General features: G+C 49.8%; 1 protein-coding gene across 1 annotated transcript; it reads right to left on the bottom strand.

Moving 5' to 3' along the window:
• Window positions 1-5,383: 5,383 nt before the first annotated feature.
• Window positions 5,384-24,206, bottom strand: LOC127585589 (chromobox protein homolog 7-like). The gene is made up of 6 exons (XM_052043176.1): window positions 24,069-24,206; window positions 16,957-17,000; window positions 13,644-13,709; window positions 10,199-10,265; window positions 8,622-8,958; window positions 5,384-6,597 (listed from the first exon to the last, which is right to left on the bottom strand). The coding sequence occupies exons 1-6, from the start codon at window positions 24,135-24,137 to the stop codon at window positions 6,428-6,430; spliced, it is 753 nt and encodes a 250-aa protein (XP_051899136.1). The 5' UTR covers window positions 24,138-24,206; the 3' UTR covers window positions 5,384-6,427.
• Window positions 24,207-24,243: the final 37 nt, after the last annotated feature.

Raw genomic sequence — 24,243 nt, 5'->3', positions numbered from 1 at the left:
AAATAAAATCAAAATGATCAGAGGAATGTGCATTTAGATAATTCCCTCCAAGACCAGAGTGTATCCCAAAATGCTACACAGTCAACAAAGAAATGTGTGCATGTCTGTACAAAGATGCTGCCAGGACTTGAGGGCCTGAGTATAGGGAGAGGTTGAACCGGCTGGGTCTCTATTCCTTAGAGCGTCGGAGACTGAAGGTTGATCATATAGAGGTGTATAAAATCATGAGGGACATATATAGGGTGAATGTACTCAGTCTTTCTCTCCCCCCACCCCAGAGTTGGGGTATCAAGAACTAGAGGGCATAGGTTTAAGGTGAGAGGGGTAAGATTTAAGTGGGGCAACTTTTTTTTTTACACACACAAAGGGTGGTATGTGGAATGAACTACCAGAGGAAGTGATTGGGGTAGGTACAATAACAACTTTCAAAAGACAATTGGACAGGTACATGGATAGGAAAGGTTTAGAAGGTTGTGGGCCAAACGCTGGCAAATGGGACTAGCTTGGATAGGGCATCTTGGTCAGCATGGACTAGTTGGGCCAAAGTGCCTGTTACCCTGCTGTACGACTATGTCCAGTCACTGAAGGAGAAGGAAAAACTCCCGACAAACTCAGAATCCAAAGATCACCGACAAGGCTTAGAACAAGCAAACTCTCTTGTGCTACAATCTACACACATCCGCCATGCAATGAAAGTCAATGTAACTAGCAATTGTATAATCGATATATTTATTTATATATCCGAAAAAAAACATTGAAGCATAATCTGTTGAGGACGACGAGCTCCGAGCCCGCTCTCACACACGGTTTGACAGACGCGATACATTACACACTGAGGAAGCACTGGCTCTTGTTCGGATTACCAACAGACACTGAAACCGTAAAAATCTGGGATGTGTGCTTGTGAATAGGGGCTGGAAATGTTGAAGGGACTTTGCACTCCCCACATAAACCCAGGTGACCAGTATCAGCATGTTATAGACCTATAGGAAGCCCAGGCCACGATAGTAAACAGACTCCTTCCCATTCTCACTCTCTAGTCATCCAGTGCAGAAACAGGTCCTTTAGGCTATTGAGTCTGCACCAACCATTCAATACCCATTTACTGATCGCATTTTTATTCTCCCCTCATTCCCATCAGTTCCGGCCAGATTCTACCACTCACCTGCGGTCTAGGAACAATTTACAGCAGCCAATTAACCTACCAACCCGCACGTCTTTGGGGTGTGGGAAGAAACCCAAGCGGTCACAGGGAGAACGTGCAGACTCCACACAGGCAGCACCCAAGGTCAGGAGCGAGCCAGGGACGCTGGAGCTGCGAGACAGCATCTCTACTAACTGTGCCACTGTGCGCACTGTTAACGTGAGCAGGTCCCAGTTGCAGTGGGCTGCATTGATGGGGGTCAGAGGTATCATGAGGTCCCCGTGAAGATGCAGGCCAGTGACTTGTTGTACACTGTCCCGCCCAACTTCCCTCCCCCACCAATTCCCCTCCCGCACCCACACACTCAAAGACAACTTTACGTTACACTATACACAGTAGGCTGCACATTGAATACCTGCTTCATTTGCTTAAAAAAAATGCCTCGTATAACTAAGACAAGGCTACCATAACAAAGATGGTGAATTATAAAGCTCTCCACACCCTATCTGAGACATGTATACCACTGTTGTAATGGAGGAAATATGGCAGCCAGATTGTGTAGAGCTAGATCCCACAAAGTGCAGTAATGCCCAAATCATCTGAAGGATAGATGTCAACCCAGGACACAGGTGGTGGACGCAACTTATCTTCAACTGGGATTGTGGAATTCTTCCATCCCACAGGACGAAAGGACCTCACCTGACACTACAGCACCCCCTCACCACTGCCCCCTAGGGGAACTGGGCGAGGAGTGCAACAAACCAGGTTGGTGTGGGGTTAGGGGGCGTCTCTTCACTATTAGGGAGGAGGTTCCAGGCAAATATGAAACAAAAAAGTGCATTTTAATCAGCCGCAAATACATGACACTCTTAGCTGTCAAGGCGTCAATCAAAGCGAGCAGCAAGTCCATCTTGGAAACAAAAGACACATCCCACCACACTGAAACTGTGCAAAAATTCCGATCAAATGCTTGGCTCCAATTTCTGTAGCCCATTGAGGGAGGCTGGTGACCTAAATAGTTCAGGAGCTCTTCTGATTCCCTCGTGATTGAGGCCAGTGACTGACACTAAAGCCACTGCGCGTGCACGCAAGGTCAGCAAGCTCAGACCCAAAGGCAGTCCCAACACTCATGATGAACCCACCCTGGACTGGGACATCCTCAGCAACATCTGAAAGAGAGGGAAAATTAACCAAGCACTTTTCCCTCAATATGCCCTCCAATTCCCGTCTGGCTCTTCGAGTGGCCTCGTTGAGTTGGTTAACAGGTTTCTCTGGAGGGGAGATGTCTGGGGAATGAGGGAAAAGGGAGTTTTGTGCGACAAGAATTGTCCTGCACTGTGCTACTGGTTTGACTCCCTACAGGAGCCACTTCTGCAAGTTCAAACTTAACCATGCGATTCACTTAAATCAGGAGAGATACAACCAACCCAGAAATAAAGGTTCAGGTGGTAGCACAAGTTGAGAAATTTACTAATACCAGACATGGGATACAATAATGTTAACTCTTCATGAACCACTTGTTAACCCTTAGTTGGAGTACCGTGGCCTGCATGATGTCCTGGCCTTGACAAGGGTGTGGAAGGGAGGGAGTGGTTTAGTTATAGCGCCAGGGATGGCAGACGAGTTATATCCAGAGATGCATGAGGTGTGAGGGGAGACGAGCACAGCCTCTGTCGATAATCAGGTACAAAAAAAAGGGATGCGTTAAGGCAAGGTTATGGGCGCACGCATTCATCCCGGAACAAGGCCACTCCAACAGCCGGCGGGTTTGAATTCCTGCTCACGGGCAGGGACTGGTGGAGGAGATGAGTAGGGCAGGTGAAGGCAAGGCCGGTTTGTGCTGTTGAATAACAGGGAGGAGATGAGGGAGTGAAAGGGACACAATGTTTTCAGTGGGAATGCAGATTGAAGAGGTAAAGATAACTGGGGAAGAGTCTCGCTTACACTGCAGCTTTCTGTGGTCAGGAAGCCGCTGTGTGAGAGGGGAGTGGAAGTCGATACAATGGCAATTCCCAGAGAGGATTTTTCCAGTGGGACTAGCACGTGCCAAGTAGGCTGAATGGCCTTCCTGTGCTTTAAGATCTAATTTTGGAGTGTTGCACATTTTCCCCAAACTTGGAATCGTTCTATCCTGGTTTAATGCATCAGCTCTCTGGCAGTCCCTCAGTTCCCCCTTCCCTGGGCCCCAGCCGCTTCATCTGGGTTTGTCAGAAGAGACAGCCAACTCTCGGAGGCGCCACATCTCCTGAGAAGGGTCAACTGCGCCAAGCAGGAATAATGTCACTTACTGCAAGCACATTTGCTATTAAACCTTTTGCAGGATACAGGCAGACGCTGTACTTCTTCTCCATCCGTACTTGCCTGGTTCTTGCCAGTTACTGTGAATCTGGAGACAAGGGGCAAGGACAGCAGGCTTCCCTGAAGGACATTGAAGAACCAGGGGGGTTTTTAGGACTACTGGGTAGTTTTATGGTCACCACTACTAAACTAGCTTTTTAATTCCAGGATTATATAATTAATTAAATTTAAATTCCCCAACTTCTGTGATGGGATTTGAACTCGTACATCTGGGTCTGGGAACCCTGTTTCAGCATGGCTCTAATAGTTCAAAATCTCCATCTGATTCCCATAAATCAGAGACTTTTTTTTCCCAGGGCGACAATGGCTAACACGAGGGGACATAATTTTAAGGTGACTGGAGGAAGGTATAAGGGGGATGTCAGGGTAAGTTTTTGTTTTACACAGAGAGTGGTGGGTGCATGGAACACACTGCCAGCAGAGGTTGTGGGCACAGACATATTAGGGACATTTAAGAGACTTAGATAGACACCTGAATGATAGAAAAATAGGGGGCTATGTGGGAGGGAAGGGTTAGATAGATCTTAAAGCAGGATAAAATGTCGGCACAACATTGTGGGCCAGAGGGCCTGTACTGTACTGTGCTATAATGTTCTATGACAGGGGACCCACAGGCAACCAAGACGCACAAGGATGGGGTTGGGCAGTGTGCCGATACAGCAAGAGTTTGAGGAGCGGTCGGTAAGGGGGGAGGAAGTCCTGATTACGGGATGGCGAGAAGCAGCAGGTGGGTTTTGAAGTTGAGGGAGCATCGAGAGCGAAATGCAAAGTCCGATGGATGACAAGTGATTAAGTGGCATCCGGGCTTTTGTGACCTTACACACACACACTTGCGGCAGCTAACGGCAGGAGGTGAAGACCCTTCCCACTGTGCAAAGTCCCTCTGGAGTAAGTGGAACTTCAAAGCTCTGACAGCTTGCATACAGGTCACCAGCCGGACACACAGCTCCGTGCCAGGCAACAGCCAGACATTCACCTTTTATTTACAAAGTATTTACAGCCTATACACTGCAGCACTACAAAAATATACCATCCGTGGTCCGAAATCCAAACCGAACCACATTCAGCATCTTCATATAACTCTGTGCAAAGTTCCAATCTCAAGTGCAAATAGTCTTCAGACTGGAGGAAAATGAAGCAGGAAGCCTTGAGGGAAGGGGGGTGGAAGAGCAACGGGCAGGGAGGGGTGGGGGGGGAAGCAAGGGGCAGAGGCAGAGGTTTGAGTGTTAATGCCAAATCAGTGACAGGACTCTAGTCCTGGGGAGTGTGTAACTGGTGGAAGGGTGTGGTGGCAACCCAAGGTCATAAAATGACTGCTGAATGGCCTTTAAGCTCCACAGCAAAGGGCAACGCAACAAGCACTGGCTTGCCCTGAACACGCTACCTCCGTCAGGTGTAGGGACATACTGAGGGGCTCAGGCTCTCCAGGCCTCCGTCAGTCCCCAGCACCCAGAGCAGCTTCCCACCATCCCCGCTCCTCACCGACGGACAGTGCCTCCACTCTTTCCAAAATTGTTTTTTTTTAAAAACTCAAGTGCGAGAGGTGTGATCTCGTCCAAAGCGTAGCAGACATCTCAGGAGTGCTCCCTCCCCGTAACCCGACCCTCCCCGTTCGCCGGGAGACCTGGCCTTAAACCCTGCTTCTGCAGTCCCGCCACCCTAACCCCGGCCTCTGCACAAACCCCCCAACCCCTCTCTCCCACTTCACCCTTAACCCTTTTATTAACCCCGAGCCCCACTCTCCCCTTCACCTCAAACTACTATCCCCAAGCTCCCCCACTTCAACCCCAAACAGCCCCTTTAACCCCCGACCACCCCCACTTTAACCCGACCATTCCCACTTTAACCTCTGACCCCCACATTAACCCCTGACCTACTTTATCCCCCGACCATCCCCACTTTAACCTCCGACCACCTCCTTAACTCCGAACCTCCCCCACTTTAACCCCTGACCCCATGCTCCCCTACTTTAACGCTAACTACCTCTCCCCACCTTACACCTCCCTGACAGACAACTGCAGATGTTAAGACCAGAAACATTTTGGGAATCAATGACTAACAATTTACTCTGCGATCCCTCCGTAATCAACATCCCGGGCGGTCTCCATCGGGAGCTGGGACATGACCACCCCCCCCCCCCGCCGGTTGCCGTGACACCAAGGACAGGAACAAAAGGCTGGCAGTGAAGGGCTGACTGAAGACTCCAATTCACGGACTCTGCACTAGGCAGAGCCCACACCTTCCCCTTCCCACACACACGGACGAGTCTCTCTGGAAGACAGTGGCGAAGGCTCGAGTGTCGAACAGCCGGGCCTGGTACCAGTCACTGAACCACAAGCCACCCTCGAGCAGCAGGGGACAGCCACAATCCCCAGCAGCCTGCAGGATAGGGGGTCCATAGATGGGGTGCACTGACCAGGAGCTCACGCCCCTCCACCAGAAAGGACAATCACAGAGCTTCACAGCCGACATGGACCTCCTGACCTCTGCGCTCTCCGGGAGCCTGACCTAGAGAGGTGGGGGGGGTGGCGGCGCACACTCACACCCTGGGATCTTGCTGTGTCTCCCAAACCACCACGCACTAAACGTACACCGTCCGCTCCGTGCAAGCTCAGAATTCTCCTCGCTCGATGCTCAATCCCTTGGACCTCCCCCAAGACTGAGACGCCTGGCCATTGGCTGCCGCCCGGCAGAATCACCAGCCAATGAGGTCGGAGAGCCGTGATTGGAAGCAAGGTGGGGGGGGGGGGGAGAAGGAGGGGGAGCAACTTGGGATTCGCCCCTGGTAGACGTTGACCATTCGAATGCCACACACATTACAACCACGAGTTCATACAAATGGAACCTTCACTTTAAGGAAAACGGATGAAGTGTTTCACAGGACGGACAAGAATCTCGTGTTGGGTGGGGTTTTTTCCTTTGAGGTTAGCAACTTAAGCTGCGATCCCTGAAAAATCCTTCTGCCACCAACGCTTCCCGGAAGGTCACTGTCAGGGAATTGGCTGTGACGTCCGTCACGGTGACATCACCCAGAGGGATGGAAGGATGCCAGCCGGCGGGAATGGCTGCGGTGCTTCTGACGGGAGAGGCTGCCCCTGCAGACGAAACGAAAGAGAGGAAGAGTGGGTCACCCCGTCCGCCGGGTAGCAAGATGCCTCGCCGTCGGGAGGTCTTCCCGGGGACCACCCCCACTACCTCCACTGTCCCTACCAGTTACCAAAGGTCATCCTCCTCTCCCAATCACTCCTTCCCCTCCACCCTCCCTCCTGGATCACACTGAACTCTCACCCACCCAGGACACACCACTGACCCCTGCCCTAGATTCCACAATCGTAGAGAGATACAGCATGGGGACAGGCCCTTCAGCCCATTGAGTCCATGCCGACCATGAATCACCTATTTGCATTGATCCTATTTTAATTCCATGTTATTCCCCCCACATTTCCATCAGCTCTGCCCCTATCCCCCCCCCAAATTCTACCACATCTCCCCACCAGGGGCAATTTACAGTGATCAATTAACCTATAAATAATACATCTTCAGGATGTGGAAGGAAACCTACACAGTCGCAGTGAAAACGTGCAAACTCCACACAGACAGCGCCCGAGGTCAGGATTGAACCTGGGTCTCTGGTGCTACAAGGCAGCAGCTCTACCCGCTGCTTATCTTCAGGCAGCTTCCCACCCATCTACGTGCTATCTTGGAACCATCCGTTCTCTGATGACAGCGCTGGGAGTGGGAAAGGGGAAAAGCTGCAAGGAGGGGTGGTTGAAGGGAAGGGGGGAGGGGGGGGGGGAAATACGCAGCATAGACAAATACCAAAGAGAATGTTGATTGGGCCAACAGTAGAACTTCATTTGGGAGTCAGGGGCAGAGGAAGTTGAGGGGTGGGTCAATGGTGGGTTAATTCCTGGGATGAGAGAATGATCCCAGGAACAAAAGGCTTAACATATGAGGTGCACTTATGGGCCTGTATTCAAATGGAGTTGAATACAGGCCCATAAATTGAAACATGGGATACTGAAAGGCCTGGATAGAGTGGATGTGGAGAGGATGTTTCCGTCAGTAGGAGAGTCTAGGATCTGAAGGCACAGCCTGAGAATAAAGGGACGTCCCTTCAGAACTGAGATGAGGAATTTCTTCAGCCAGAGGGTGGTGAATCTGTGGAATTCGTTGCCACAGATGGCTGTGGAGGTCAAGTCATTGGGTGTATTTAAGGGAGAGGTTGAGAGGTGCTTGATCGGTGAGGGGGTTAAGGGTTACAGGGAGAAGGCGGGAGAATGGGGTTGAGAAAAAACATTCAGCGTTGATTGAATGGCAGAGCAGACTCGATGGGCCGAATGGCCTAATTCTACATCTTATGGTCTTCTGAGAGGGTTGTCCTATCAAGAGAGACTAGACAGTTTGGGTCTACACTCCTAGGAGTGTAGAAGAATGAGGGGTGATCCTATTCAAATGTACTAGATCATAAGGAGGCTTAGACAGGCTGGATGTTGAGATGTTTCCACGGGTGGGGGGAGTCACAAACAAGGGGACATGGTGACAAAATAAGGGGCCGGTCATTTAAAACAGCCTCAACATTTCTTTCAGAGGCTGGTGAATCTCTGGAGTTCTCTGCCCGAGGGAGGGGGATGTCAGATCATTAGATATATTTAATGTGGAGATAGATAAATATTTGAAAGACTGAGGAATTGAGACACAGAAGAGGAGTTGAGGCCAGCATAGATCGGCTATGATCAACGGCGGGGCAGGTTTGAGGGGCCGAGTGGCGCACCCCTCATTTACTTGTGACAGGACTCAATGGCATGGGGGAGGCTATTGGGGGGTGGAGAAGGGTTTGTGGAGGTCATTAAATTACAGGAGTAGGGGCAAACACGAGCCCATGAGAATCTGTGCCACCCAATTGAAGGGACAAGAAGATCCCAAGGATGAGATGGAGGTGATTGTGGGGATTTGCAGGGAGCTTTGGGATAATTTATCCCATTCCGTGGAAGAGGCTGAGGAAAGCTCAGTTATAACACAGACATCTTCCTCTGGGACAGACATCCCGTCAGCTAGAAGGAACTGGATAGGCAGAATGGGTGGGAGGTGGGGAATAGTCTCACGGTCCGTCTCCCACCTTCCGTTCTCTCCGGAATGCTTCGGACTTCCTCATCCTCAAACTCAGAGTCCGGGAACTTGCTCCCGACGTCCTGGCCGGCGTCCTCCTCCGAGCACTCGCTGGCTCCGTGGTTCTTGGCCAGGCTGACCGCCCGCGTCGTGCACTTAGACTTGGCCACCTTGAAGAACTTGTGCTTCCGAGCCAGTGGAAACTGGATCCGTTTCCCGTTCTCGCCGAGCTCCCGCTGGGCCGGGCCGGACACCGAGGTGCCGTCGAACCGCCTGGACAACGAGAGGCGAACCTTCCCTTTCTCCTTGAGCTTGTTGGCGCTCCGCAAGTCCATGCCATAGATCCGCTGGCGGGGACACAACGTGGGTGAAACAAGGGCACAGGATGTAGATATCGCCTCTCTCCCCCTCCCTAACCATACATCGAGGCGGTGGTGAGTTATTCAATCCCTGTCCCCAAAAGCTCATCCCAGGACCTCCCAAAGTATCTTCCCAACAATCAAGTGCTTTCTTGGAATTCTGGTCCCTGTTGTAATGTAGGAAATGCAGCGACCAACTGGCATGTAGCAAGCTCCCAGTGAGGTTCTACCGACTCTCCCAGGGCCTCTTCATTCCCACTCCCAGTGCTGACATCCGTGTGGGAATGGGTGATTCCACGTAGCCAGCTGGAGCTTCTCTGGCAGGGGAGGGCTGGTCAGTGGTGTGCCTGGGGTACGTGGACCTTGATAAGGTCTAGAAGGGTTCTTGGGAGGAAGAGATTGTGGAGAAAGCGATTAGGAAGAGGGACCAGACTGGAGTTCCCTGGCTGGGAGACAGTGGGGTGGTCCCCTTGGTGGCACAATGGCACAGCGGCACAGCTAGTAGAGCAGCTGCCTCACTGCTCCAGCGACCCGGGTTCAATACTGACCTCGGGTGCTGTCTGTGTGGAGTTTGCATGTTCTTCCCCAAGACCACATGGGTTCCCTCCGGGGGTTTCCTACGGGTGCTCCGGTTTCCTCCCACGTCTCAAAGGGTTGTGGTTTCACTGGTCACTGTAAAGTGCCCCCAGTGTGTTGGCGAGAGGTGGAATCTGGGGGGAGTTGATAGGAAGGTGAGGGGAACAAAATGGGATCATCTGTCATCGGGTACTTGATGGCAGGCACAGACTCAGTGGGCCGAAGGGCGTTTCTGCTGTGTGACTATTACCACAGGCCTTCTTGGTCAGTGGTTTGATACAACTAAAGGCAGGGACAGGAGGCCATTCAGCCCTATGGTCTGTCCTAGCATTAACAGCAGAAGAATTAGAAGCAGGAGCAGGCCACTCAGCCCTTCGAAACTGCTCCACCTTTCAACAGGAGCAGGGCTCACCTAATCGTGGCCTCAGCTCCACCTTCCTGCCCCACCCTCCACAACCCTGTAGGGCCAGGAAGTGCAGGTCCCTGGAGTGGGACTCAAACCCACGACCTGCTGATCTCGAATGTATTCGACGACTCAGCTGCTGAGTAGCTGTCCTCAGCGTCTGACACCAGGGGGACAGCTGCCCGTGTTTTGCTGAATTGGCCACCTGTTACCCAGCAACCGCACTCCCCTCAGAACTCCGTCTCTCACCTGCAGTAGGAATCGTTTTGGTTTTGGGCCTCGTTTCCTGTATCCGAGCGCACGGTCTCTCTGCTCCCTGATGGACACGCCAGGCGTCAAATTTAACAGAGGGAACAAGGGAGGAGGAGAGAAAAGATCTCAGTGCAAGTTACAGGTGTCCCAAGCATCAGCCCTCTCCTACACCAACACACGAGATGCTGGAGGAACTCAGCGGATGAGGGGTCTTGACCCAAAACATCAACTGTCCATTTCCCTCCACAGATGCTGCCTGACCCACTGAGTTCCTTCAGCATCTTGAGTGTTGCTCCAGATTCCAACACCTGTGTCTCTCCTACAATAGAAGTGCACCATAGATGCATCACGGCTTGGTACGGCAACTGCTCTGCCAGGACCACAAGAAATTGAGTTGTGGACACAGTTCAGCACATCACAGAAACCAGTCTCCCCTCCACAGACTCTGTCTACACTTCGCTGCCTCGGTAAAGCAGCCAACGTAATCAAAGACCCCACCCACCCGGACATTCTCTCTTCTCCCCTCTCCCACCGGGCAGAAGACACAAAAGCCTGAAAGCACGTACCACCAGGCTCAAGGACAGCTTCTATCCTGCTGTTATAAGACTATTGAACCGTCCCCTCCTACGATAAGATGGACTCTTGACCTCACAATCACCCTTGTCATGGCCTTGCACCTTATAGTCTGCCTGCACTGCACTTTCTCTGTAACTGTAACACTATATTCTGCATTCTGTTCTTGCTTTTTCCTTGTACTACCTCAGTGCACTGATGTGGTGAAATGATCTGTATGGATGGCATGCAAAACAAAGTTTTTCACTGTACCTCGGTACTTGTGACAATAATAAACCAATTACAAGCCTGGCTCCTATAGTTATGTCCTCAAATGTTAATTTCCCAAGGCAACCAACATACTTGTATATTTCAGGATTAACACTCAGAAAGGTGGCATTGAGGGTAGAGTTGGCATTTCCGTACCGAGAGGTGGTGGACCGTGCGTACAAGTATGCCACTTCAGGGAGAGTCAAAGGCTAAGCACTGGGCCCGCATATATGCAGCACTGGAGCAGAGTGGCACTGGCCCGCGCACACACGGACTGGACTGGCTGGCCGCTGGGCCTGTGTACGACCGGACTGGCAGAGTGCTGGGCTTGCGCACACACAGGACTGGACTAGTGGTCGAAAACAGTTTCCCTTTCCCCAAAGGACCACACTGGATTTTTGCCCCAATTTTGCGTGATTACTTTACAGTATTGGTATTATTGTCACTTGTACCGAGGTACAGTGAAAAACTTGTCTTGCATACTGATCATACAGGTCAATTCATTACACAGTGCAGTTACATTGGGTTAGTACAGAGTGTATTGAGGAAGTACAGGTAAAAACAGTAACAGTACAGAGTAAAGTGTCACAGCTACAGAGAAAGTGCAGTGCAAGAAGGTGCAAAGTCACAACGAGGTAGATTGTGAGGTCAGAGTCCATCTCATCATATAAGGGAACCATTCAATAGTCTTATCAGTGGGGTAGAAGCTGTCCTTGAGCCTGGTGGTACGTGCCCTCAGGCTCCTGTACCTTCTACCTGATGGAAGAGGAGAGAAGAGAGAATGACGCAAGTGGGTGGGGTCTTTGACTATGCTGGCTGTTTCGCCAAGGCAGCGAGAAGTATAGACAGAGTCCAAGGAGGGGAGGCTGGTTTCTGTTACGAGACACGCTGTTCCTGAATCTGCTCCCCCACTCAATGAGATCATGGCCCATCTGACCTTCGTCTCCACTTCCCTGCCCATTCCCCATAAGCCTCAATTCCCCCAGACCAAAGAAAACCTGTCATCCTCAGCCTTTGACATGTTAGGTGACTCCAGCTCCACAACTCTCTGGAGTAGAGAACTCCAAAGACTCCTAATCTAAGAGAAGAAATTCCTCTTCAGCACTTTAAATTAGCAACTTTGTTGAAGACGACCAAATATTTTGTCCTATAAGGGCCACTAGCTAAAGACAGCCAAGCCTTACAATGAGATAAATGTTTCCGAGTGCTCCAGAATTCCTCTTCACTTATACAGGTAAACCACAACCACTTATACAACAGCTGATTTCAGCTCATGGAAGGTAACTCAAACATTGTGAATGAACATTGTAGCTGGAGCTGAACAGAAAGTTAGACATTTTTGATTAAGACAGAGTACATCATACCACAATGGTCACTAAGAGAATTAAGTCCCACATAAGTAAAAGAAACGGGAGGCTATTCAACCCTCCATGCCTGCTCCCCCATTGTTGATGTTTTCCCTCAGTGTCCATTTCATGAATTAACACCATATCCCTCAAAAGAAATAGGAGCAGGAGGAGGCCATCTGGCCCGTCGAGCCTGCTCTGCCATTCAATAAGATCATGGCTGATCTGTCTGTGTACTCAGATCCACCTATCCCCATAACCCTTAATTCCCCTACTGTACAAAAATCTATCTAACTGTCTTAAATATATTTAATGAGGTAGCCTCTACTGCTTCCCTGGGCAGAGAGTTCCACAGATTCACTACTCTGTGGGAAAAGCTGTTTCTCCTCATCTCTGTTCTAAATCTACTCCCCCAAATCTTGAGGCTTTGTCCCCAAGTTCTAGTCTCACCTACCAGTGGAAACAACCTTCCTGCCTCTATCTTATCTATCCCTTTCATAATTTTATGTGTTTCTATAAGATTCCCTCTCATTCTTCTGAATTCCAGCTATTATAGTCCCAGGCAATTCAACCTCTCCTCATAGGCTAACCCCTCATCTCCAGAATCAACCTGGTGAACCTCCTCTGCACTGCCGCCAAAGCCAGAATATCTTTCCTCAAGTAAGGAGACCAGAACTGCACACAGTACTCCAGGTGCAGCCTCACCAGTACCCTGTAGAGTTGCAGCATAACCTCCCTGCTCTTAAATTCAATCCCTATAGCAATGAAGGCCAACACTCCATTTGCCTTCTTGATAACCTGTTGCTCCTGCAAACCAACCTTTTGCAATTCATGCACAAGCACTCCCAAAGTCCCTCTGCACAACAGCATGCTGCATTCTCATTCCCCATAATATCTAATTATTGGCTCCCTGCCCCTTCGTTCTAGAATCCCCCATAACATCCATCAGATCGATTTAAAACACAATAATATCCAATGCCAGCCAAGTTATCAGATTTTTAGAATTCCAGTTATAGAATCTAACAGAGAAAGATTGAAATGCAAGGTAACAGCAAGGACTCAAGCCCCAAGCCCAGCAAACCCAAGCATAAACTAGGTTCCTTCTGTAAAGGATTGTTGCAAATGTATGTGAAACACACTTACTAACCTGATTAAAACACAGACACAAACACACAGCACAATGTGCATTAACACACACACTCTCTCTCTCAGATTTACTCGCTGGGGCTCTGACACACCCAACCAATGGGTTAAAGTTTAAAAACTCTTCTTACTTTTCCTCATAGGCCATGACCAGTCGTGGATCCAAAATGTGATCTTCGGGCTCCCACGTACTGTACCTGTGGGGTCAAGTGGAGAGTTTAGGTGGCTCACATAGTCAGTAGTTCCTCGATTCAATTCAATCATCCTCCCCCACCTCTTTGAGAACCTTGGTTGACGGAGCAACCACCATGGAGCTTCACTACTTCCGGACATCCCAAAGCATTTTACACCAAATGAAGTATTGTTCCAACGTTGCAGCATAGGAACTGCAGACACAAGAGACTGCAGATGCTGGAATCTGGAGCAACAAACAATCTGCTGAAGGAACTCAGTGGGTCAAGCAGCATCTGTGGGGGGAGAGAGGAACCGTCCACGTTTCGGGTCAAATCCCTGCCTCAGCACTGGGTGTGGAGAGGGAAGACAGCCGGTACGAAGAGGAGGGGAAAGGTGAGACAGGGGCTGGTAGGTGATTGGTGGACCAAGGAGGAGTGAAGGAGCTGACGGGCAGACGGGACCAGGTAGAGGAGGTGGAGGGGTGTAGTTGGGACAGAGAGGCAGGTGAGGAGAGGAGAGAGAGAGAGGTGGAGAGCAGGCAGTCTTTTATGATGTTGCTAAAAATATTGGCCACGAGATCCAGGATAAACTTCCCCAATCCTTCGACATCCATCTGAGAGAGCAGGTCTAAGGTGTCAGCGGTATCGCTGACAATGCAGCACTCACCCCCAGCACCGCAGTGGATGGTCAGCTGAGATTTCTGAGCTTGGGTGTCGGGGGTGGGAATTGAACCCACAACCTTCAGACCCAAGTACAAATGTACCAACAGGCTGGCACAACAAGACCAGGTGGATGGTGCCAACACCAGTGAGGTAACAGTAAATGTTAAAGTGAATGCTTCAACACTCGGAGAAAAACTGACAGCAATACAAAAGCAATGCGGGCAGTCAGGGGCATAGTCTGTTCGTGAGGGACAACTATTGGACAGGGGCTCCCCTGCAAAATAGTGCCACGATGTCTTTTACACCCATCCCAAAGTGAACCCTCGGGATTCCTGCCTCTCTAGCGGTCGAGTTTTGGATCCCAAGCAGCCGGGTAGTGGACTGAGGTCATCATTGGAGTCCACTGGTTAACAGTCATTAACAGGGAAGCAGCAAAGGAAACAGGATATCCACGAAATTTCCCTCCAGGAGCAGCCGAAGTCCCATCAGTGGGGCCAGTCAATGCAGAACAGGAGGGAGGGGCTACCACACCCCCACCAATAATTTCAGGACGCCGCATGTTGCTTCTAAGCAAGGAGGTGGCGGGGGGAGGGAGTCAAAGGGCATCAGCCCCGGAACACGAGCTGCTGTAATTGGGTGGAGCAGACACCAGAGACTGCAGATGCTGGGATCTGGAGTAATAATCAATCTGCTGGAGGGACTCAGCGGGTCGAGCAGCATCTGTGGAGGGGGGAAAGGAATCGTCGACGTTTCAGGTCCCGATGCAGGGTTTCCGACCTGAAACGTCGACGATTCCTCCCCCTCCCACAGATACTGCTCGACCCGCTGAGTCCCTCCAGCATTACAACGAACTTTTTCTTTGCTCTAATTGTGTTCTTGTATAATTTGTGTTTTCCTTGTGAATGTTGTGTATCTGATGCTCTGCGCCTGTGATGCTGGTGCAAGTAAGTTTTTCACTGGACCTGAGCATACACGTAATTGTGCCTGTGACAATACACTAGACTTTTTGACTTTGAGATTGTTTGTTGCTGTAGATAGCAGCAGAGCCCAGGCAACACAGTGGCACAATTGGAGGAACCAAGTAGTTTCACAGCCACCATCACTGGGGTTAGATGAATTAAATGCAAATTCCCCAGCTGGCATGGGGGGGGGGGGTGGTTTCGAACCCACGTTTCTAGGTTACAAGTCCATGCCTCTGAGACATGGGTCCAGTAACTTAACCACCATGCCACCACTGGATAATGGAAGGTGCTTGGCTGATGCTGTATATCAGTGGCCATGTTGCTGATAGATGGATATATCACACGTTTCAGAGGTTCTACTGAAGATCCATCCGTCAGGAGTGGCAGTTCCATCACTGACCCCTCCCAAACATTTGGCATTCAGCCAAGCCTACAGAGCACCACCCCTCTAAATCAGGGGACCCATCAAATCTCACACACTGGAGAGGTCATTTGCTCCATCAAGCAAGTAATGGGTCTACAGTGGAGCGATTCAATCGGTCCTTCTCACTTGGACACATAAGAGACTGTGGATGCTGGAATGTGGAGGAACACACAAAGTACTGGAGGAACTCAGCGGGTCAGGCAGCATTCGTGGAGGGAAATGGACAGTCGACGTTGAGTCCAGACCCTTCATCAGGCCTACCAGATGCTGCCTGACCCGCTGAGTTCGTCCAGTGTTTTGTGTGTTGGTCCTTCTCACTTACTCGTTCCTCAGAGCCCTGCAAATGTTTCCTTTTCACATACCTGTGCAATTCCCTTTCGAAAGTTCCTGTTGAATCCATTTCCTTTTGGGCAAAGTTTTCCAAATTGGAGCAACTGCATTTGCTAACTCCCCACTGGTTCTTTTTTGCCTTTTAATCTCAGTCCTCCAGTTCCTGATCCTCCAGCCATTGAAATCCCTCAATCAGAGCCCCAAGTAAAATGCAATAGACTTTCTGTGCTTGCAACTACGTTGCCCCCAGTCCCCAACTCTCCGTCAACCAATCGCGGCTACACCCCAACTGTGCTACCATCTCCCACCCCACCACTACCCCGCCCGCATACATTGGTTTGCTTTCAATCATCCTGGCAAACCAAGCAGCCGCTCTTCAAGTTCTCCTCAGAAGTGGCCCACCGGGGGTCAGCCGAGAGGTAGGTTGCCAACTCTGATTGGGCGCAAGGGTCCATCACACGATTTCATACCTGGAACCAATCGGTAAAGGGAACGGACCAGGCAGCCGACCAGATTGACATTGCCTGTCGGTAGAATATCACCTCAGCATCATACAGATATATTCGAAAGAGGCAAAGACTATTTTGTGTGATGCTCCCACACTGTTCCTCCTGGGTATATTTGGCACCAGTATCCACGGGAATCTGTTGCTGGAGACTCTTTTGCAATCCCAGCAGGACAGTGTCACCAGCAGGACACCTCCCCACTGCAGGAACCAGGCACCAGCAGATTCTGGCCTCAATCCGCCGGGATCTGGGCTGAGAGGTCGATCCCACCTGCCTCCCAGCTGAGACTGAATCGTCAGTGTTATGGGATTGCAGCTGATTCAGGGACAGAACATTGTGAGGGGAAGGGGGTGGGGAGAGTCAAGGAACCAAGAGAGCCTACTTACTTTGGGGGCCATCCTTTCCACTTCACTAGGTATTCCACTCTGCCCTGTAAACAAGAACAGAAGAGATCATTTACAAGTGTGCAGTTGAAGAGCCACTCCGGTATAAAACTTGACCCGACACAGCCAACCCGAGCCCCCACACTCGACTCCACTCCCATCCCACCCACTGCTGTAAGCGTCACAACCTCAAACACACTACAGTAAACATCCAATAATCCGCTATCCAAAAATCCCAATGGTTCGGCATCCAGTTTACCGGGTGATATTTTCTGCACTCCCCAAAAACAGTGATGCCCCGTATCTGAGGGAGGACATGCTGGCCCTGGAGAGGGTCCAGAGGAGGTTCACAAGAATGATCCCGGGAGTGAAAGGCTTAACCTATGAGGAGCGTTTGATGTCTCTGGGCCTGTACTCGATTCAGAAGGATGAGGGGAGATCTCATTGAAACTTACGGGATACTGAAAGGCCTGGATAGCGTGGACGTGGAGAGGATGTTTCCATCAGCAGGAGAGTCTAGGATCCGAGGGCACAGCCTTAGAATATAGGGACTTCCCTTTAAAACAGAGATGAGGAATTTCTTCAGCAAGAGGGTGGTGAATCTGTGGAATTTGTTGCCACAGAGGGCTGTGGAGGCCAAGTCATTGGGGTGTATTTAAGGCAGAGGTTCATAGGTTCTTGATTGGTAAGGGGGTTAAGGGTAATGGGGAAAAGACGGGAGAATGGGGGTGGAAAATAATCATCCATGATTGAATGGCAGAGCAGACTTGATGGGCAGAATGGCCTAATTCTGCTCCTATGTCTTATGAGTCACAGTCCCCCTCTCCCAAATGCTCACTGGCATCCCGGTTCCCACAATCTCCTTAAACTTACCAGATTCACTAAATAATTTATTATAATATCGTATATCTTTAAAAACTGATTAAAAATGTGCAGTATTAATATAACATCCAAAAGTTTGGAAAATCTGCCAGTACAGTCCCAAGGTCCTGAGCATGCAGGTTATCAGAGTGTCACTGCATTAAAAGACAATCTGCTGGAGGAACACAGTGGCCCATTGAGTCCGCTCCACCATTCGATTTCGAGATGAAACCCTGCATCAGGTATAATTAACTGCATTAATCTGAGGGAGCAAAACATTGACAATCACTCAGCAGACTGAAGCACCAGGGCTGATGAAAAATCGTTGACCTAAAACATTAACCTCTTGTTTTTCACTTCCACAGGTGCTGCCTGACCTGCTGAGTATTCCCGGCACTTCCTGCTTTTATTTCGGGTTCCCAGCACCTGCCATTACTTTTCGCCTTTCCGAGGCAGTGAACAGTTAGAGGATCAGGGTCCTGCCATGGAAGACTTCACCTAAAGTGAACTGGCCTACAGTCAGACAGAGTCGGAACGTGGTTCACGGGCAAACACGGAGACGCGACCAATCATGATGCAAGCACACCTCGTGACGGCACTTAGGCTGCACCCACATCGTGCAGTCTCACGGGGTGGGGGTGGGACGGGAGTGGTTAATCCCGAGTGGCCCCTGCAGGTCAGTTATTTCCATGATAACAGAGCACGGCAAGGGGCAATAGCCTCATAATCTGAGCAACAACCCCCACACCCCCCCTCCCAAATACTGAGGCACTCCCCTCCCCACCACTGAGCCACACCCCTGCCAAACACTGAGCCACACCTCTCCCCACCCAGAGCCACACCCCTCCCCCACCCCTCCCAAACACTGAGCCACACCCCACCCCACACTCTTCCTAAACACTGAGCCACACCCCTCCCCACACACAATCGCCACCCATCCCAAACCCCACAACTACCAAAACTCACCTTCCCCACAACCACACCCCCTCTCCCTCCCATCCACACCCCTCCAACAAGGACTGGAGGTCACTGTAAATCCTGACGGAGCATCCTGTTTGGCGGGTGGGAGAGGGACGTCTGCAGCACCACGTCCACGTTCCTGAATAAACCCCGAACCGGAACTTTCGGCAACGTGTAGGCTACAGCTACCTGTGAGCTAACGGGACATACACTCCCCCTCGTGGAAGCCAGCAGCTTGGAGGGAGAGAGATTTGCAGGAAACAGTGAGGAAACGGGGCTGAACCTGATTGCTCTTACAGAGAGCTAGGAGGTGCAATGGGCCAAATGGCCTCCTTTCTCGCTCTAATGATTCCACGCTTCCATCTACCCAACCACTGAATCTGCACCCATTGTGTGTGGGGCCTCAATCATGGGAATCTTCCCACCCACTTCCTATGGTAAACTCTGACACACCTCAATCAGGACATGCTGCGGGATGGTTATAGAGTCATACAGCATGGAAGCAGGCCAATCGGCCCAACAAGTCCATGCCGGCCAAGATGCCCATCTAAGCTAGTCCCATTTGCCTGCATTTGCCCCATATCCCTCTAAACCTTTCCTATCCACGTACCTGTCCTCTTGCACACATTGTTGGTGTCCAAACAAGGTTCACCTTGTTGCCATCAACGTATTGGGCAAAACAAGTTCTCCCCTGAGCCCAGCAGAAGAGGCAACACTTGGAATGTGTAGGGCAAGAGGCAATGAACACATCCCCATCCCCAAACCATTTGGCATCATTGATGATCTCCATACTATTGAGGGAGATGTCCCAATCCCAACCTTCCCCCGGGGCCAGACAATGGGACACCCACTCCTGATACCCGTAACTGGCATCAATGTTAGAGTCATAGAAACAGGCCCTTCAGCCCACCACGTCCATGCTGACCCTTGTACTTTTCTCTGCTGGCTCTGTTTCCCCATGTCCATGCCTTGGCGATGCAAGTGCTTGTCTGGAGACTTCTTACGTGTTGTGAGGGTCTCTGGGACCACCTCCTCAGGCAGCGCGTTCCAGATTCCAACCACGTTCCCCTTCAGAACCCCTCTCCAACTCCTAACTCTCACTTTACACCTATGCCCCCCTTGTGTTAGACACCCCCACCATAGGAGGAAGATTCTTATGATCTACCCCAGCTATCTCACTCATTACAACATTCATATTTAAATAGTCTTAAAGGGACCTGCACCAGTTTAGCAGCAAACATATTGCATCCCCGTCATTGTAAAAACCTGTTCTTTTTCCACATTATACATTGACTGCTGAATGAAATGTTCTGTATGGAGTCATAGAGGTACACAGCACAGAAACAGGCCCTTCAGCCCAACTCATGATGTCTGTCCGAGCTCATCCCACTTGCCTGCATTTGGGAATCAGTAATTGGTTTATTATCGTCACACGTACCGAGGCAGAGTGAAAAACTTTGTTTTGCATGCCATCCATACAGATCACTTCATCACATCGGTGCATCGAGGTAGCACAAGGGAGAAGCAATAACAGAATGCAGAATATAGTGTTACAGTTGCAGAGAAAATGCAGTGCAGGCAGACGATAAGGTGTAAGGGCCATGACAAGGTAGATTGTGAGGTTGAGAGTCCATATCATTCAAGTAGTACATTAAATAGTCTTATAACAGCCGGATAGAAGCATTTGGCCCACATCCCTCTAAACATTTTCTATCCACATACCACGTACATTGTCGATGACTGTTCCATCTCCTACCCCCATCCATTGTCACCCCCTAATTAAGCTTAACTTCCCTTTAATGGGCACATTATTTCACCCCATCACAGAAATTTCCTTCATTGCACCCACTGCTCTCCCCAGCCTTCTCTATGAGACTAAATTGATTTCTCTCTTTCTCAGTTCTTCTGATGCCTGTCCTGGTCAAAGCACGTGGATGCCACGGCCAAGGAAGCTCACCAGCGCCTCTACTTCCTCAGGAGGCTGAAGAAATTCAGTTTGTCCTGTTTGACACTCACCAACTTTTATCGATGCACCATAGAAAGCATCCTATCTGGATGTATCACGGCTTGGTACGGCAACTGCTCTGCCCAGGACCGCAAGAAACTAGAGAGTTGCGGACACAGCCCAGCGCATCACGGACACCATGCTCCCCTCCTTGGACTCTGTCTTTACCTCTCGCTGCCTTGGTGAAGCTGCCAACATAATCAAAGACCCCACCCACCCGGGTCATTCTCTCTTCTCTCCTCTCCCATCAGGTAGAAGATACAGGAGCCTGAGGGCATGTACCACCAGACTTAAGGACAGCTTCTACCCCACTGTGATAAGACCATTGAACAGTTCCCTTATGCGATGAGATGGACTATGACCTCACAATCTACCTTGTTGTGACCTTGCACCTTATTGCACTGCACTTTCTCTGTAGCTGTGACAATTTACTCTGTACTGTTATTGTTTTTACCTGTACTACCTCAATGCACTCTGTACTAACCCAATGTAACTGCAATGTGTAATGAATTGACCTGTATGATTGGTATTTAAGACCAATGTACCTTGGTACGTGACAATAATAAACCAATACCAATAATTCTCCTCCTCTCTCCACAGACGCTGTCTGACCTGCTGAGTGTTTTCAGCAATTTCAGGTTTTATTTCAGATTTCCAGCATCTGCAGTTTTCTTACTTTCACCCATCACAGTCATCGCTCCCTACCTCCCCCCCACCCAAAGAGGGACAGTCCCGCCGCAGCCTAAAATTGGTCCCTGTAATTTGACGGGCCTGTGCAAGTGAACCACAGAGCCTCCTGCAAAAAGCTACCCTGCTTGGTCAGTCTACACACCAGGGACCCGTTCACACTGTGTTCATGGGTCCCAGCTCTCTGCCCCCGGGGGGGGAGGGGCAGGCAGGGGAATAAACATCGCAGGAACTCCCCCCAGCAACCCCTTGTGAAAGTCGATCCGTGCTGTAATAAAGCAAACACAAACAGAACCAAGGAGTCTACAACAAGTGCTCTATTTCTCTTTTGCTGGCGGGAGTGAGGGATACAGAGAAAGAGTAAACAGTGTAACCCGAGCTCTGTACTGATCCCCACTCCAAGATTCACATGCCAGGGTCCCTCCTTTTATACTTAAAACAAAGAAGCCTACGTGCTAAGTTTCACATACCAAGCCATCTAGAACGATTTACTTTTTGCTTTATTAACCATTACCTTCCTATCCTTGAGCACTCTGTAACTCAGCAACAGTTCATCAAGCTACAATTTGAAGTTACAGACAGCTCCAGGCTCCAAGGATAACCGCTTATCGCAAACAGCTAGCAAAGACAGGATACTCTTTAACTAACTACTTCTCTGATTTACATAAGCACCTGCACATCACACATCTCAACTATAGTCACGCCATGGTTAGGCCACAGCAGCTGAATAACATTAACCCTTACATCCTGAGTTACTTTTAAACCCTCACCGTCAGCTCAAGTCTCAACAGCGCTATCAGCTTCCCGCAACACTGCACACTGCCCTTCCACCCTGCCGATTATTCACAGGACCACATCCAATCAACAGTGCGTTGGGAGGGGAGCAAGGTACCTGGGACACTGGGGGAGAGGCGGGAAGCCAGCGAGAATACCTCTCTGTTCCACCGATACAGGTAGAGCTACTGCTGTTGTCTCCAGGTGTGGGCTATTGCCCTTCCCCCCGAGCTTCACCGGGCTATTCGCCCATGGAAGCCAAGCAGGAGAAGGGCCGTGTGAGCTAGCAGTTCATGTCCTGCCCTCTCACTGCTCAGTTCCTCTGTCCCGGGCTTGAGGGAGTACTTGTTTGTGCCCAAGATATCGATGGCAACAAGGTGAACTGTCCCACAGGGTATGCTGATTAAATGCCTGCAAAATTATTCTGGGTTTCTCCGACAATTGTCATGTATCTGTAGGGAGCAGAATATCAATCACCGAAACAGAAACTGCTGGAAAAGCTCAGGCTGCATCTGTGGGAAGTAAGTCACTATTTACTGTAGCAATAAACAAGGTGCTGCAGAAACTCAGCAGGTCAGGCAGCATCTGTGGAGGGAAATGGACAGTCCACGTTTCAGGTGGAGACCCTTCATGCATTTTCCCCCACAGCATCTTGTTTGTTGCTCTACATTCCAGCATCTGACGTCTCCCATCAATAGTTACAGTCTCTGTCCAGAGGCGTTACCTGACCTGTTGAGTTTTTTTTACTTGTTTTTGTTTTAGGTTTCCAGAATCTGCGGTTTTGATTTTCCAGAACATTAACTAACTTTTCTCAATGCCTCTATTTCAAGATAGTGCCCTCATAAAACACAGTCCCCCCCCCCCCCAAGCACACTGGGTTTTTGACACATTTTCACCCCTCGAACAGGAAAACCATCAGGCTATTTGACTGTGAGAGGCAGCATAATGCTTATTTCAGACCCTGTCCTGTCCGATTGGTGCACGGTTTTCATTTGACGCCTCTTTCTATCAAGACACTTAACGTGTAAAAACAAAAGGCAGGGAAATGGGATTCGAGGGGCTAGCAGGATGTTCCAATCCAGTGGACTGAACGGCCTCTCCCGGCGCTGAAACTGTTGGGATTATACTAATAATTATCTGATTTCAACAAGCTGAAATAAACAGTCCATGTTCCTCGATAACAACAATGAGTAATAATACTCACCCTGACCTGTATATTGCATTCGCTCAACCAGTCCTCTGTTTGAACCCCAACTAACCCAGGCCGTGCGCTTGTTATGATTTTAATCACTCAGTAATTAACCTATAGCTAATTATATTGAGGTTCGAAGAATATGCTGCTTTGCTAGTAGCTCCTTAGATTTTTTTTAATGCACGTAATAATTTATGGATTAATTAATCTGTTAATTTATTAAACAATTGAACTCCCGACAAGATTTGGCCACTGCCGGTGGCAAGTAAATAAAATTTGCAAGTTGTAATCTCCCCTCCCACATTGAGTATTTTTAAACTCTACAACATTTTTGCCCTCATTCCTTCAATTTAAAATACTATGCACCATTGCAATGTTGCTGATACAAACCCATTGCAGTTAACTGCACCTCAGTTTTATTTTGCATTATTGATTTCCCCTCGCATTAATTGTTATATGGTTTATATATCTGATGGCAATACAACCTTCCCCTCTCCTCTCGCCCCTTCCGGAGCCTCTGAGACAGCTTCTGGCACGGGTTTCAATGCAGACTTATTTCATTTTATTTCTTTTAATTGACTGCAGTGCATTAAAACTCTTGCACCCTGGTGTGATTTGCATTTTTTGATGGATTACCTTCCTGATACGCTTCTTTCTGATGTCCTCCACCGCGAACACTTGCTCCCCTATTGCAGACAGCTCCATATAGCCCGGCTCGCAGCTTTCTTCCTGCGCAACATTTTCAGACGCGCGCCCCCGAGCCTTCTCTCTCTCTCTCTCTCTCCCTCCCTCTCTCTCCCCCTTCACCGTG

Source organism: Pristis pectinata, chromosome 33 (assembly GCF_009764475.1).
Source record: "Pristis pectinata isolate sPriPec2 chromosome 33, sPriPec2.1.pri, whole genome shotgun sequence".
NCBI classification, from domain to species: Eukaryota; Metazoa; Chordata; class Chondrichthyes; order Rhinopristiformes; family Pristidae; genus Pristis; species Pristis pectinata.
Note: the sequence above shows the minus strand (reverse complement) of the source record. Positions and strands in the feature narration are given on the sequence as shown.

Coding starts and splice junctions, on each gene's coding strand:
- LOC127585589 (XM_052043176.1), bottom strand. CDS start 24,137: ATGGAGCTGTCTGCAATAGGGGAGCAAGTGTTCGCGGTGGAGGACATC. Junction 10,266..13,643: donor GTCATGGCCTATGAGGAAAA/GTAAGAAGAGTT, acceptor CGTGTCCATCAG/GGAGCAGAGAGACCGTGCGC. Junction 8,959..10,198: donor CAAAACGATTCCTACTGCAG/GTGAGAGACGGA, acceptor TGTCCCCGCCAG/CGGATCTATGGCATGGACTT.